Below are 17,655 nucleotides of genomic sequence, written 5' to 3'. Positions count from 1 at the left end.
GAATGTGTATAACCATTTTAGAAAAGAAGAAGGAGAAGAAGAAGAAGGAGAAGAAGAAGAAGAAGAAGAAGAGGAAGAGGAAGAGGAAGAGGAAAAGGAAGAAGGAGAAGGAGAAGGAAGAGAGAAAGAAATTATGGGAAATTGGGAGAGTAAGTTGGGAGGTTAAATAAGGTTTCCATGATAAAAAGACCCTTGAACAGAGATATGGAGAATGAGGCCAGAGTAGAGGACTTGGAGAAGTTTAGAAAACAGATGGAGGGAATTATACTTTTAAAAACATTATGTTTCAAAAGGTGTAAAATTTCAGTTATGCAAGATAAATAAGTTTTGGAAATCTACTGTACAACATAGGGCATATGATTAACAATACTATATTGTGTATTATTTAGAAATTTGCTAAAAGAGTAGATCATATTGTAAATGCTCTTACCACAATAGGAAAAATATAAAATCAAACAAAATAAAAGACAAATAAACAAAAGGGATGGGAAGAAATTTTTGGAGGTGATAGGTAAGTTTATGAGGTTGATTGTAATTATCATTTCATGGGTATATATTTATTTCCAAACACATCAAGTTATATATATTCAACGTCTACAACTTTTTGTATGTCTATCATGTCCCAGTAAAGTGGGTTAAAAGAAACAGAAAATAAAAACATAAAATTAGAAGAGAGGAATCATTTGAAGGCCTTGCTGGAACTCTTAGAACAAGAGTAAAAATAAGACTTGGGTGAGAAGGTCATGCCAAAACTAAAATGTTGGGTTAAATAGTTAGATTTTTGTTGTAAAAAGAATAGGAAATCATTGTAGAGTTTGACTCATTTTCAAAAAGGATGAAGTGGAGAAATAGATTGGAGAAGGTGGAAATGGTAGGCCTATTGTGAGGTGATAGAAACTTAAATAAGTGGAAGTTCTTGTTTTATGAATTGTATACGCAAGCAATGGATAGTGTGTCAATAGGAATCCTAGTTTTCTGGCTTTAAAACTTGAAATGAAATAATTCCAACATATGTTTCATTAAATATATTTTGTATGTTTTATACACAAGCAGTGCCTATTTTAAAATCTACTTTGATGGCCATAATTTTCTGTTCTTTGATTACACTTTGAATACTCTTTGGTTTGGCTCAAGTAAATTGATCCATATTCTTAAAACTGTATGGTACTCCAATTAATTCTTTTAAGGACTACTTCCTCTGTCAATGATACTTTGGCATTGTGGTTTATCACTAATCACCAAAATAGTAGAATTGATGTGTCTTTTCTCAACTAATGGCTTATTTTATTCAACTGACATCAGCTGCACTTATAACACTACCATTACATTAAAACAGTTTTGAAGTAAACTAACAATTAGTCTTTCAAACAGAAGACATGATAATTTATTTTGTCATGCTCATAAAATGGTATTCTGGAGAATTAACAACCCCTAATGACAGAAATAGTTATCAGTTCATTAAGCAAATCACACTCAAGACCAAATGTGGTAGAAGAAAGCAATGGCTTGTTGATTATATTGTTAGTGATAAATGGAACCTCAGAGATGGTGTTATAAATACTTATTATTTTAAAAATGTTGCAAACAAAACAAACAAGAACAACAACAATGGTGGTTAGGGAAGTTACCTGACATATCTGGTCTCAGGACTACATCAGGGCTGTGTTAGTGCAATTATTTTAAATATTGGCCACATATTATAATCATCTGATGAGCTTTTAAATTATGTTTATTACTCGACTTCCACTACAGAGAAGTCGAACTGAAATTGTAGTGAGGTGGACACAGGAGATCTTTAAAGGCTCCTGAAATGCTTTTAGTGTGCAGATTGAGAAGCATAATCTATGGTTACCAGCCAAATCAGTTGATGGACTTTAGCACTAGTATAACATATATGCTTGATTCCCTTTTGTTTCAAAGTGGGATTAATGCATGTATATGCATTTACTTAATTTTAAACATTAAAATTCTTTGAGAACTGAAAACAGCTAAAGAGAACATATTCACAACAATAAAATACCAAATGTGTGTTTTTTTAGGAAAAATAGGATTAATAGGAAATTAAATTGCTCATGGATAAATTATCTCTGAGCAGATATAGCTAGTTTCATGAATGACAATAGTATAATAAACATATTTCCTAGGACATGGGATAGTGTGAAGTCAATATTGCTCATGGATAAATCAGCTTTGAGCAATTATTATCAAAGTAATATGTGTATTTACTCATTATGCCTTCATGAATCTATATTCAGAAATTAATACACATAGCTAATTATTACAAAAATAAAAATTATGTGACCTCCCCATCTGAGATTCTAAATGACGTGGGAAGTCCAAGTGAAAGAAGCCAGTGAGATACAGCTCAATAGTCACCAAATATTTAGGTAGAGCCACCCAAATTACTTTTTAATGTTAGTACAAGGATTCAACAAAGCAACACATTTTTCAGTACTGTTTTAAAAACAAAACAGATGTTAGTTAGGATAAGTAAAAAAAGTGTGTAAAATTAATTACACATTTTATATAATTCTCATTTTTTTCTGCTTGTTGCTGTTAAGATCTTATTTCTTTTTTCCCCTGATAAAATATCATTGAAGAGCAACATTAAAATCAAGCTGGTAAGTTTGCATGGGGTGCATTAATTTTACCAGCAGTAAAATTATTTTAATTAAGAGAATATTCTACCAACTAAATGAAGTGTCTTACATGCCCAATCGATTCTTGCCAATATGATTGCTCTACAAAAAAGGATGGTAATTAATTAGAAGAAGTCCCTTCAAGGACAATTGGTCTACAGTGCACAACTTGAGAAAGAGCTGACATGCACTGTTTCTTTTCAATGTCATAATCTATGTTCATTATATGTATTATCAGGTTTGAGAAAAGAAGATACTGACAGAGTGGATAATGAGTTGTGAAGTGAAATAAGAGAGTATGAATTATGGTTAAGAAAAGATAAAATCATAACAAAAAAGAGACAACTTCTTTTTGAATACTTTTCTTTTGTATAAAGCTTGTGATCATTACAGTTTATTTGACCAAATTAAACATACATTTAAGACATTTAATATGTTCCAGGGAACTTTTTTTTCCTAAATGAATAGTAATTATTGCATTTGTGAATTACATTGCAAACCAGTATTAGTTTTAATTCTGTTTTCTTTTTCAAATAGTGGGTATTATTGTGGTAGAAGATATTATAAGACATTAATTATAATCTATTCATTTGAATTATTTTTATAATTGTATAATGATTATTGTGAGAGCACAAAATCCTGTATCACCAAAGCAAACACATTGTCAAAAGTATTTTTCTTACCATACGGCTTCACTTGAGCAAGTCTTCTTTTGCTAAATACCCGTTGCTATTTTTACATTAAGTTAGGATTTTAGGGCCTAACTTCAAGATTTTAAAAATATCTGAGTTTTTAAAAAAAGGTTTAAAATGTTGTTTAGTACTTTTCACTTATATTAAACATAATGTTTTAAAAACAGTTTTACAGTAATAGAATTCTATTAATTAAATATACTGAGTAGAAATAAATGGCTTCTATATAGAGATAAGAGTTAATTAAATGGTATAATGAAAAAAAGAATTTCTGTAAACAGCTGTTAAAATATTAAAATGCCTAGGACTTACATTAACAAAGACAAGAAAATTTAAAATTGAAAAAACTTCAAATATTGCCACAGGATATTTATAAACATACAAAATCTAAAAAATATTATATGAAAATATATACCATGCTGTTGGAGAGGATAGTGTATTAAAGATTTCAAATCTCCATATTATTACATATATTTATTAAGATTTCAATAAAACAACACTGCCATTATGTTTGTTTTATTTTTTAAAGTCTACACGGAAAACTAAATAAATAAATAAAGCTAGGTATATGCCAAAAAAGTGCATTGTATGGGTAGCTGAGGTACAGTTTAGCTCTGCCAGATACTAAAGCATATTATATAGCTTCAATAATGAAAAACATGTTATTGCTGCATTTATAGTAAAAAAAATATGGAAAATACAAAATTAACAAGTGAATCCAAGTTATGCAAAAATTTAGCATGGAATAGTTCCATCTGTTAGAGTAAATAGGGACTATTCATTAATTTATGTTAAACGACTGGGTAGTCATCTGAAAAAATAGTTGGATTTATATCTTACAATATACCTCAGTTAAATTAACATTGATAAAGTTTTAAATGTAAAAATTAAAATGATGAAAGAATCAGAAAAATGTTACGCAATTACTTTATAAATTTGGATGAGGATGGCCTTTGTATCTTCCAATCGAAATTTAGACACCAGAAAGAAAAGACTGGTCATTTGACTACATGAAAAGCAAAAATGTCCACTTGTAAAAGATATTATAGAAGCAGTCAAATGGAGAAGGAAAACTACAAAACTCACAGAAATTATTCCTAAATATATGAGAAAATATTCAGTTTTACGCATAATGAGAGCAAAGAAAAATTTTAAAAACCTATAAATACATATTTTTTCTGCTCTAAGTCTGGCAAATATTGAGAGCTTGACAACTTGGTAATTTTATCCATTGATAGCAAAATGTAAAATCACTCTAATATCTACACAGGACAATTTTACAATATGCATCCGAATATAAATGTATATACTGTTTGACCTAGCTTTCACATCACATGCTTCCCATCCACATGCTGAGTAATACACTCGTATGTACAAGATTAGAGTGGCATCGTTGTTTTTTTTGAGCAAAACAATGAACATAACTGTAGAAATGATTGTGGAATACTCCCAGTACTGATATAACAGTCGATGAGATGCATGATAAAGGGAAAAGACTGGAAGGCCTGCAATAATATAAAATCATGTATATAATAGGCTACCTTTTGAGTCTTTATATTCAACTGTTATTTTCTCTGGGAGCCTTTTTCTATGTTCTTTGCCCCAATGTTCTGAAATTTCACTATGTTGGGACTTTGGGGGACCAAATAGATAGATAGATAGATAGATAGATAGATAGATAGATAGATAGATAGATAGATAGATAGATAGATAGATAGAATTGGCATATAACATTATTAAGTTTCAGGTGTATAAATGATTCTATATTTTTATATATTATAAAATGATCACCACAGTAACTGTAGTTAAAATTCATCACCATACATAGTTACAGGTTTTTTTCTCGTGATAAGAACTTTTAAGGTTTACTTTCTTAGCAACTTTCAAATATACAATACAATATTATTAATTATAGTCACCGTGCAGAACATTACATCCTAAGGATTTTTATTATTTTATAACTGGAAGTTTGTACCTTTTGATCACCATTGGCCATTTCACTGATCTCCATCCCCCACTTCTGGCAACCACTAATCTGTTCTGTGTATATATGAGTTTGCTTTTTTTTCCCTTTTATATTGCACATATAAATGAGATTATACTTTACTTGTCTTTTTCTGACTTATTTAACTTAGCATAGTGCATTCTAGGTCCATCTATGTTGGCACAAATGACAAGATTTATTTTTGTTTATGGCTGAATAACATATATATATGTATATATACATATATATATCATTATGTATATATCATAACTTCTTTTTCTATTCATCCATTGATAGACAGTTAGGTTACTTCCATGGCTTGGCTACTGTAAATCATGCTACAATAATCATGGAAGTGCATATATCTTTTTCAGTTACTGTTTTTATTTTCTTTGGATAAATGCCCAGAAGTGGGATTGATAGATCACATGGTAGTTCTATTTCTAATTTTTGAGGAACCTCTATACTGTTTTCCATAATGACTACCAATTTACATCCCCATGATAATATTCTGGTTCAATTGTGAATCACTTGATAAACCCTTTCATTTGGAACCATACCTTTCAGTTTTGATATGGTCTCTGTATTATTTTATTAAAAATTGTTCTTTTCTCTTTTTCTATTCTGTACGCCTAAGTCCAGAATTTGATATTTAATCACCTAATTTCATCCTTCATTTTATCATGTTTTTATTTATTTATTTTATTCTTTTCTCTACTCTATTCATCCAATAAAATATCTTAAATCTAGTGTGAAGATTTTTTGTTTGTTTGTTTTTGTCGTGTTTGTAATTTTCTATTTCCTAAATTGTATATTTCCTTGACATCCTGTTATTTTATATAGGTAAAATAACATTTCTTATGCCTCTAACAATATTATCATTTTGATTGTTTTAATTTTCTTCTATTCCATTTAGTGTTTCTGTTTTCTGTAAGTATTTTTAACGATGGTTTGTTCTTTCTCATTTCAATTTTTTCTGCCGAATGTTGGTTGATCATATTTAATGGTGAGGATGGAAGAAGGCGTTGAAAGCTTACCATGTGAAGATGGGCTTTGATGATTGGCAGCTCTATTAGAGTTACAAACTGACAGCTGCCTTTTCGGTGGGGAAACATGAGTTTGGTAATCTTTGAGGCAGGAGCCTCTAAGATTCTGTCTCCTGAGAATAAACCCTGAAAATTATTTGTTTGTTGCCCTGTGGGAGGTGAGTGAGGGGTCAGAATAATTATTTGGATTTGTGATTTGAGAGAGAAACTGCGTCCAGACCCCATCTAAGTACCACATTCTCAGAAACCTTTAAGTACTGGTTTCTGCTAGGTAGATCAGTTTATTTTTCATAAATTGCCCTCTAATTAGGCTTTGGTGTTTTGATTATTGCCATTCTGCTAATTTAGTCACTGCACTTCCATCATCTTTTCAACTTCTCAAAAATGTATTAAAAATATCTGCTCACTATTATTTTCCCTCTCATTCTTTCTGTGGGTTAAAGTTTTTGTTTTATATTTTTTCATTAGCTCTTTTTGAGGCTTTGGGAGGAAGTGGCAATAGTACCTTAGTTAAATTCAAATTTTGAATCACTTGCATCATTATGGAAACTCTATGCTTATAAATTGAACAACTTAGATAAAATGGGTAAATTCCTAGAAAAATACTACTTGGCCAACTGACTCAATAATAAATATAAAATTTAATAATCCTACAAGTTCTAAGATAATTGAATAATGTAGTTTCTAAAAACCTATCCACAAAAAACCACTGGATATATATAGTTTCCTATCTAAGTTCTCCCAAATATTCAAAAAAAATTAAATATAATAATACCTAAACTCTTCCAGGAACATTCATTAATTGATTATGTTTGGCTAGCATAACCACATTTGAGTTTTCTTTCAGGACATTGAAGATATGATTTTTATTGGCATCATTAAATTTATTGATTTTTTTCTTATCTTGTGTATCATTTCTGATAACCCCATCCACTGATTATTTTATTACTAATAGAGTAAATATTTTTTATAATTTTAAATTATAAGCAGTCAACTTACACTGATAAGTTTGAAAGGTCTGGGACATTTTGCATGGCTTCCTAGCCTCTTTCTTTATTTGCAGAGTTATATGTGAGATTTCTAAATAAGGTCTGCACACAGCAGGGGAATTTCAGCTTGGGAACCATCTCTACAATTCAGATGTAAGTCACATAGCTTACATGATATTTTTCAGGAAGTCCTGCCTCACAAGCCATACACTTTAGGATCATTAACTATAAGCAATTCTAAAATGGAGATATTAGGTAGATGATTCTGTGAATAAATGCTATCTCACTAACAAATATTATTGGTCTTTTTACTAGGAGGTTTAGTTACGTTTACAAACTTATGGTCTTTTATCACCTAGGTATTATTACATCAATTGATGAAAGATAATAGGTCCTCAGTTCAGCTTAATTAGCTCCTTTCTTTCCACAATTCTGGGATTTCAATTTTGTTGTTGTTTTTACAGTTTCATTCCCTATGAGTTTACCAATTATATTAATCTTTTTCTAAAGATACTTCAACACATTTATGATAGATATTTTACAGTGTTTGTACAATAATTTAAAGCTGGGTCATCTGTGTGTTTGTTTTTACTAAGTTTCCTCTGAATATATAGGTCATATTCTTAACTTTTTTGCAATCTAATCATTTTATAATTTCATAGATATTGTCTAAAATTGGAGTGTGAAGCAGATAAAGTATATACGTACATGTATGCATGTACATGTGCATATATGCATATCTGTAGCTATACTTTACACACACACACACACACACACACACACTCCCTTCATTGCTTCCTGTCAGAAAATTAGTATGAGGTCTTGATCATTTTTGTATCACAAATATTTTAAGGATTTTTTCCCAAATTTTATTTTGAAGTGTGTGTGTGTGTGTGTGTGTGTGTGTGCAACTGCAATATATAAAAGATGAAAATGATTTTGTACAGAATGTATTCTTTATAATTATTACATCATTTTTACAATTGGAAATCTATTTGATATTTGATTACTTTTTAAAAAATGCATTGACCTGGATAGCATTTCTTGTTCTAATGCTCTATTTCTCAGGCCACTTTTAAAAAGGGAGGGTTGGGCCTTATTCTATTTTAGATCTTTTTCAAATTTAATATTATATAGACATAAAACCGTATTTTTCGTAAGTATTGTCAAAGATCAAATTGATATTCTCAAGTAATTTGACAACTGTCTTTAATAATTCCATGTGTGTTCAAGTTTATAAAAAGTGATTTTTTTTTATCTCTTTGAAAGGATCTGGAGGTGAAAAATATGAAGTGGCTATTGATGCTTACTTCTTTCTCACTACAAACTGCCCTGAAGATGCAATCTATGTAAAGAAATCTGAAAACCTTAATTATGTATGTTGCTTCCAGTATAAAGAAACAATGGAGGTAAGGTAAATATATGTGATAGTTCCTCATCTGTCTCTTTAACTTGAAAATGACTTATTTGAAAAAGTTAGAAATGTTAAGTTTACAAATTCCATGTTCAAGATGTGTACAGTTTAAAAATAACCACATCTACTTGGAAGACATTTTACCTCATATATGTATAATATAAAGAGGTAAAGAAGAGTTTTAATAGTAATTTAATCTTTAGTCTTTTTGTGTTCCATTCATGTTATAATTTGCTAAGTTATTAAAGCCTTTCCAATGCTATTGTGATCATGCCACATTTTTGTTTAAAGATTAAAAAGAATTACCATTGTCTTTTAGAATATACTTAAATCTCTGGGTGATTTCTAATCCTGGGCAATTTTACCACTAACAATTGTGGTGCCTAATGCAAAAATACTAAAAGTGGCCCTCTCTTTCTTCGTGTCACCCTCATATTATACAAATTGGGATCATATTTTCAAACAAATGACAATAAGAAACACAAATTTTAGGATATTAATTTTAAGCAAATGAGGAACATTTTTGTCAAATGACTGGAGTTTTCCAAAAGATTTGGAGAGTTAACAAAACATTTGTAATCTCTCTTCTCTGGACACAAACTAACTTGTTCATTTTATAGAAATAAATCTTTCTAATTTTATCTTCAGCATATGATTTATATAAGATTTTCAATAAAGATGTATAAGCTATTTTCATCATGAATAAATCCATTAACTTTAAGCCAACTTTATTAAAAAAACAATACTGTTTACTTCAAAAACAGCCATGTAGGGAGGCATTATAAATATAAGCAAATGGATTTCCAATTCCTCAGAACTTTTAATTTCATGTGTGCCTTCAGTTATATATTTTATTGTTTTTAAAATTCATAAAAATAGATATTAAGCTTAATATACTTTTACGCGTATGTATTTAGCCAATCACAGATACATGACTATGTACATAGATAACTAAAGTTTTAATCTTTAAGATATATTTAACTTTATCAGCATATTAAAAACATTATATATTATATTAAATTTACTAATTAACTATATATTTTCACTTAGGAAACACACAAGCAAATCATATCTATTATCTTGTATGCATATTTCTATTTCCCTGTGTTTTAAAATAATTACCGACTTTAAACAAACTAACATTTGTTTTATTAGACTCATAAGAAACACAAAGACAGCAGTCAAATAACCATGGAGCTATTTTATTTTTTCATGATCACACATTTTATATAACTTTTAAAACTTTTATGTTAGGCAAAATAAACATAAATATATGAGTATATATTTAAACATAAATGTACATTAATTAGTTATATTTGCATGTTGTAATTTCTATTCTATAAGGAACAAGGGTAATTTTAAGCTATATTTATGGACTAATATTTGTATATTTTTCTTACTTAAAAATTGTTCAAGTATCAAAATGTAATTTATTAGTTCCATTTAATATCACTGTGAGGTCTTTGATGTTGACCAAATAATTGGAAATTGCAATTTAAACCATCATGTTAAGTCCTTATGATTTGCAGTATCATCAATAAAACATTCTAGTACATCAATGTAGTAGAATAAATACAAATCCACAAGATTAAACCCTTTTAAATTATATCTATTATTAAAAATTCAATTATTTCAATTTCATATATTTAAAATAATAATCTGAGAAAATGATGATAGGATAGTTCTTTCAAGGTTAAATTAATAACTCTCACTTGCCTGAGGAGTTATTTATATTTTGGGAAATTACATAACCTCTTTTTAATATAAATAAATCTTAGTGTTAATATATTTGAAAAATCAAGACTTTCCAGTTTATGCCAAAACTCTAAGGGACTAATTTTCTATTCGTCAAAAAGACTAATTATATTACCCACACATATTTTCTGCCCTGCTAAATTTTTGGCAAAGGAAAAACATACAAATAAATGCAGAGTTAATCATTTTCTTTTTCCTTGCATTTTTTTACTATCTGAAATATATTGCTACGTATAATGACAGAGATGTTATTTATGACCAATAACTTTTTTAATTTCCCAAGCAAAAAAGAAAGGAACAAATAGCAAAAAAAATGAAGAAGTGAAGGGGAACAAGCTTCAGACAGATGTAAAATCATTATTGATAAAGGTTAATTATCTCCTTGCTGCAAAGAGTAGTAGAGGCTTAAATGCAGAAAAGTGCATTTTTACAAATACACTCAGAAACACAAAAACAAATTACCATCTTTCCCCAAAAATAAGACCTAGCTAGACAATCAGCTCTAATACGTCTTTTAGAGCAAAAATTAATATGACCTGGTCTTATTTTACTGTAATATATGACAGGGCCTCATCTAAAATAATATAATGTGTATAAGCCTGGTCTTGTATCAATTTTTGCTCCAAAAGACACATTAGAGACGATTGTCTGACTAGGTCTTATTTTCAGGGATACACAGTATCATGGACAGTCTAAATAATAACTCACATCCTTGACAATTTCATAGAGCCATATAATTAAAAACCTAGTGCTTATTAATTCCAGAGGCATGAACATGAAAGAGGGGTTCTTGTGCATTAAACAGAGTAATTAGACACACAGGTTGGAGACTCTCCTCATGAGAGTTTTTCTCTTTTGGTTTTAATGCATTTGTCATATGAACCATCTTGTTCATGTCAAAATTTCCCTAGAGTAGCCACTCAATTTCAGACTGTTGTCTGAGAAATTATAACAGTTAAAGAAATATCTACATGACTTGCAACATGAAGGAAGTAATGCATGGTGTTGAAACCTTTGAGATTGAGAGGATCCCAAGAAAATTTACGTAGGTGCTTGTGCAATGTCATGTCTTCAGAACCTGCCCAAGAGTAGTCAATCCCAACTGAAGGCTCACAAAAGTGTTTACAAGATTTTGAAACTGTGACTCCATGTAAATTTTGTCCAAGGAATGCAGACTGATGTGATCATCTGAAGTCATTTTTCATTTCAGTCATCTGGATGATGAAGTTTTAAGACCTATTCCGTCCTCTCCCAGCAGTCATCTTCTTACAGAATCACCACAGGAAGTGATGTTAACAGAGATTTCCTGCCTCTCCAGGTTGAATTGGATCACATGATCAAATAATTCCTATTTTTTTCTTTATTCTTAAGAGACAAACATAGAATTTGGGAATTTGATGAAAAAAATTGGATTTCAAAACTGATACTGTACTTATGTCACTGTCACAGTTAGAGAAAGGAATATCCAGTGGTCTCAGAGTAGCAAACTGTTTTCAGTCTGGGGTCCTCAGGTTTGGTACTAAGGGCACTTTAATTGGATCTTTACAGAATTTTGTGTTCAGGATTGATGCTCCAAAAAACTGCCAGATAATTCCGTTGATCAAGAAAAATAATTCTTTTAGATTTAAGCAGTAATGTAAAACACAACTTTAACAGAATCTTACTAGTGTCTGAAAAGGGAGAAATTATGGGAAGATATTTATACACTTTACAACCTTGATTGGCAAAAGGTGGATGTGTTACTGGTAAGTGTGTCATATTTTATGAATAAAGCTTTGTGCTGGTGGGCACAATGTGGTAAGAATCTCAAAGTGAATTTGATGATCAAGTTTTGGTAAATAACTAATTTCGGTTGGTTCACAGTCTTATCTTTCAGGAGCAAGCATTTTATGGAGGAAAGAATAGTTTTTTGTTGTTGTTGTAGTTGTTTTTCTTTGTTTGTTTGTTTGGTTGGTTGGTTTTTTTTCTGTTTCTCAGAATTTTTCCGTTATAGGATGCGACCTTAGGTTCATTTCACTACTCGTTATCAAAGACTGAAATTCCAAAAGTATTCTTTAATTTATTTTGTTAAACAAAATATTCTCACAACTGAAAGCTTTTCTAAAACAGGTTTAATGAGCCATATGCTAGCTAGAAAATTGGTCCTGGGGCATGCAGTCTGAAACCACCAGCAGCTTGGCTAATGCGGAAGACATGTCCACCAATCTGGAGATGATGGCTCTTTGATATGTTATGTTTAGGGGAAGAAAGCTATAAGTTGTTTTGAAAAGAATTTACATTAGCCATAAATAAGGAGGATGGGAAAAGGTGAAAGGGGCAGTTTTACGATAGATGTATAATTCTAGAAAATACACAGAAGAAATATTTTCTACTTTTGATTGGTTGTGGGGAAGAGTTCAGAAAATTCATGCATAAGAAAGATGTGTTAGTGACTGGTGGTTGATTATTTTCATTTTTAGATAGTCTCAACATACATTCAGGAACTTGAGCAACCTTTTCATTAGTTGCCCATTGCTGTTAAGTGGTTAATTATTCTTGTCTCTCTCTCACTCTCCTACTCAAGTGTAATTTAATTTAAGACAACTCAGAATTTTTCTTGCCACTATGTGTTAAAAGTGTTCTATCTTCTGGTCTTTTTAAACGCAAACACTTTTGGAAGGAAAGCACATAACTATAAATGATTTTTTTTAATTATCCTGCTACAAAAAAGTTACAAGATCATATATTATTATGAGTTACGAGGGATGGAGGAGGCTTTTAAAACAACATAGAAGAGACAAAGGGACACTAAAAGTTGGAATACAAAAGACCTCTACCAAATTAGCCTATTTCAGTATTTTTGGCTAGGTCCAAGTCAGTAAAAACTCGGACTTTAATTCATTTTACTATACAGTCATATGCTCCACCACAAAGTTTTGGCTAATAACAGATGGTGGTCACATATGAGTAATATTGATGAAAAAACATTCAGCCTAAGAAAATGCTTATAAGAGTTTATTTGAGCCAAACTGAGGACATTGCTGGGAAACAAAGAATCAACGGGTTGAGAAAATGCTTTGGAAAATGGCTGTTTTGCAACTTATTTTATACACTGGAATCAAAGGAGGAGGGTTACATGAAATCCATTGGTTGAAGATGAAGAGGGTGGGAGAAAACAAAGTGGGGAAATCTCTGAGATTGGATAAAAAGCAAAAAATGGAGAGAACACACACTTATTTTGCATTGGTGGGTACAGGAGAGTTAATAGCATAGAGATGGTATTTGGAGAACAAGATAACAATGAGGAATTCTGTAGTTTCCTCCTTTGGTGTGATGGGTTGTGCCCCCGGGGGCACTCTGATATTCCAAGGGTATGTTATTTTAGATGCAAGAAGACAACAGATAGGCTTACTTAAGGTAAAGATTGACCTTTGTCAAGGAAGCTACAGGCCAAGGATGTGACTACAGGCCACAACTTGTTTTTAGTTAGGAATTTTATGTTCAGACCATCTTGTGTGGTTATTTTCAGTCTCCTAAGCTTGTCAGGTTTAACCTGTGGCCCCTTTTCTGTCCACATTATAATGAAACTGAATAATTCCTATTGCCTAGTGACCTTGGAGTCATTGTAAAGTCTTAGCAAAACATATACACATACTTAACCATTGTGTTACAACTGCTTACAGTATTCAGTACATTTACATGTTGTACATGTTTGTAGCTTAAGAGCGGTAGGAAAACAGAATTTGTCACCCAAAATGTGTCTCTTTGTCATAAAAAATTATTTTAGACTGGTTAATTTAAGGAAATAACAGACATGGGAAAAGCTCTGAAAATGAAGTGGAAGTTACCCTTTGTAAAAGACATTTATATTTGTAAGGGAAATCTCCATGTGTGTCATCCTTGCTGTTCCAGCAAGAGGGGGTGACCTTTTCTCTAGAAAGTCTTATTAATGCAAAAGACTAATGAACAACAATTTTATTCCTGTTTACTGTGCTTTTCCCAGTAACCTCCCATAACTGACTCTCCCTACCCCAACCAACATCTTCTTTAGCTTTCAAGCTGAAGATGGTATTTATGGTGGTGGCTTTAACATTTTGGTTAGTTACTTCTTTTTTCTGGGTCTCTCCCATGTATATAGGTGGTGTTTATGTTATTAAACTTTTGTTTGTTTGTTTTTCTCCTGTCAATCTGCCTTTATTACAGGAATGTCTCAGCCAAGAACCCAAAATGGTACAGGGAAAATTACTTTTCCTCCCCTACAGAGCAGTAGGCTATACAATATAGCCTAGGTTAGTAGCAGGCTATACCATCTAATAGTAGGTTTCTGTAATGACACGCTGTGATAGTCGAACAACTAGGGAATCGCCCAATGTTGCGTTTCTTAGAACCTATCCCTGCCGTTAAGTGGCACATGACTGTATTTTTCTTTAGTTAAGAATATGACGAAGACATTCTCAATGTTTTTCTTGCCTTGAATAACCTTTAGATAAGTTTATTTTGGGCTATAGACTCCTGACCTCATTTGTCTTAGGGAATTTACTTTAGAAAATTTACAATTGTAAATTATTTATCTGCCATTTTGAGATATATGCTAACCTTCTCTCAGCCTGTTGGTGGTTTTAGAACCCAGGGGATGTCTTTTTCAAGGACCTGAGAACCATCTCTTTGAAATGTCAGTATTGGAGGAGATAGTACCTCTATGTCCTAGTCCCTGTTACAGAATAGGAGCCTGTTCGTGGGCGCCAGTCAGCAAATACAGAAGGCCTACTCACAGAGCAAAATCTTTGCAAACTCAGGAATAATTCTATGTGCCTTGCACATCTGATTTATCAATCTATTCCCTAATTTCCTCCAGTACTTTTCCACTAGCTCCTGATAGCACTTAAAAACCATCCTGTCTTTTGTTTAGGAAGAGCTGAGTTTCATCTCTCTCTCCTCTAGTGCAATCATCTTGAATAGTCTTTCCTGACTTTTTAACTTTTTGACTTTGTCTGGTACAATTTTTACTCTGACTAATACTTTTCTAAGAATACAGTATATTTGAACAATTGGCTAATTTTGAATAAAGTTTATAGATTATAAAATATAGTATATCAAAGTTAGTTTCCTAACTTTGATAATTTCATGGAAGTAATGTAAGAGAATATTCTAGTTTTTTTAATAAAATATACACACTAAAGTATTTGGAGATAAAGTACAATACAATCACAAATTTCATAACACAAAAATAACAATATGTACTTATATGTATTTACATGTATATAAGCAAAGAGAATAATAAAAATGTCATAAAATGCAGATATTTATTATTTCTTATGTAAAATCTCACTTAATTTTGTAAGTCAATTATAGCATCGTTCCTTTAATTTAGAAACATTACAAAAAATACTCTCTTTTTGTAGGAAATGATTACATGCTTAAACACTGAGGGATAAAGATTTTTGTGAAGTACAATCACAGACATAAAGACACAGATAAAGCTTATAGATTTAATTATAATATTTTAGCCATGTGTTCAGAGTAAATAGCAAAGAACTCATCTGTCCATGTCAAAGAACTTTTCTCCTTCCTAATGGACTTGAACTTTTTCATTGAATTGAACACTAATTCAAAATATGGAAAAAGAGATTCTCAGTTGATTATTACCCAACAAAGACTAGACCTATATAAATGATTAATCTATCACCAAAATATCAGATCAGGAAACCAAATTTCTTAATCATTGTTGCCACCAATGGAAAATAACTTTTTGGATATAAATAGACCAATGTGAAAAAGGAAACATGAAAGTATCAAGAGGAAAATAATAAAAGAGTTTTTAAAGTTCTATAGATGTTTTAAATTCACTTCTGAGAGCTTGAAAAATATATGCCTAGGTTTAAGCTCTCCCCAAAAGGTTTACTTCTCTGATGACAAAATTTACTTAATTTTGGTAAATTCAGGTAAATTCATTTGGCATACCTGTAGAAAACTTCCATAATAGTTAAAATGATATTTTTACAAAGGTAAAATTAAAAATATCTTTAATTAATAAAAGGTAAAATTATGACTTCCATGCAAATATAAAATAAATATGTATTAAATATTTAATTTTATTTATTTTTAATAAGGGATGCAGTGAAATGTTACACTTAGGTCAAAGGTGAATCGAAATAAATCACTCAAGATGAAAAAACTATTTAGTGATAAAGGAAACAGGATTTCCATAGATCTGGTATGAATCTTATGCTATTTCCACCATATCAGTTAACATTTAAGCAACATCTATGTAAATATAATTAAAATAATATTTAAAAATATTTTCAAAACAATTGTATAATGGATGTTCATTTATTTAGCTTTTTACAATTTACATATTTCTTTCATAATTTGGGTATGAACTGAATATGACTGTTGACCATGATTTTGACATAAATCAAAACTGAATTTATTTTACCTTTGGTAAAGGAACGTAGGGATTTCATATATAAAGGAAAGCATGAAATTCAAACTTTGAAATGAATGTAATATTGTATTATGTGATGGACATTTAAAATAGTCTTTTTATTTTTTATAGATGTGTGCAAGTGGATGCAGTTGTTTGACCGAAGAAGATAATAAAGAATATTTTTGTCTATGTATTCCCAGAAGGCTCAACAAAATGTATCTGGAAAGTACAACTGAGTATCAAGATAGTGGGTGTCAACATGAAGCTGTTTATAAAGATGACTTCAATATATCTAGGTATTTATGCATTTGAGCACAGGATATTTCCTATTTATCAAAAAGCTGTAATTGTACTGATAAGCCATAACTGGGCTGTTTTATAGTATTTACTAATTATTATTCCTGTTAAGTATATTGGGATTTATATATCACACATATACATATATGTTATAGTATTGTTATGTTATGTTATAGTATAACATATACATATATATTATAAATTATAGTATATAATGCACATTATCACACTATGTATAATAATGTTAGTGCAAAAAGAGGGGGGAAATGTAGACTTATATAGGGATAATTTTTCTATATCACACTAGAATATAAATTAGCATCTGTGGTAGATTAAATCGGTGGTTGAGTCCAACATAATAAGATGTATATAGTAAGCCCCTGAGCAACTATTGATATCAATAAAATAGCTCAAATAATACAGTAAACAGCAT

The 17,655-nt window shown here is 30.6% G+C and overlaps 1 protein-coding gene across 1 annotated transcript in view; it reads left to right on the top strand.

The window, feature by feature from the left end:
* EYS (eyes shut homolog) overlaps positions 1 to 17,237 on the top strand; it is a 136,792-nt gene extending 119,555 nt beyond the window's left edge. Inside the window, 2 exon segments of the mRNA XM_033103634.1 lie at positions 8,616 to 8,759; positions 17,055 to 17,237. Coding sequence (XP_032959525.1) covers positions 8,616 to 8,759; positions 17,055 to 17,237 — 327 coding nt within the window.
* The last annotated feature ends 418 nt before the right edge of the window (positions 17,238 to 17,655 follow it).

This window comes from Rhinolophus ferrumequinum, chromosome 3, assembly GCF_004115265.2.
Source record: "Rhinolophus ferrumequinum isolate MPI-CBG mRhiFer1 chromosome 3, mRhiFer1_v1.p, whole genome shotgun sequence".
NCBI classification, from domain to species: Eukaryota; Metazoa; Chordata; class Mammalia; order Chiroptera; family Rhinolophidae; genus Rhinolophus; species Rhinolophus ferrumequinum.
Note: the sequence above shows the minus strand (reverse complement) of the source record. Positions and strands in the feature narration are given on the sequence as shown.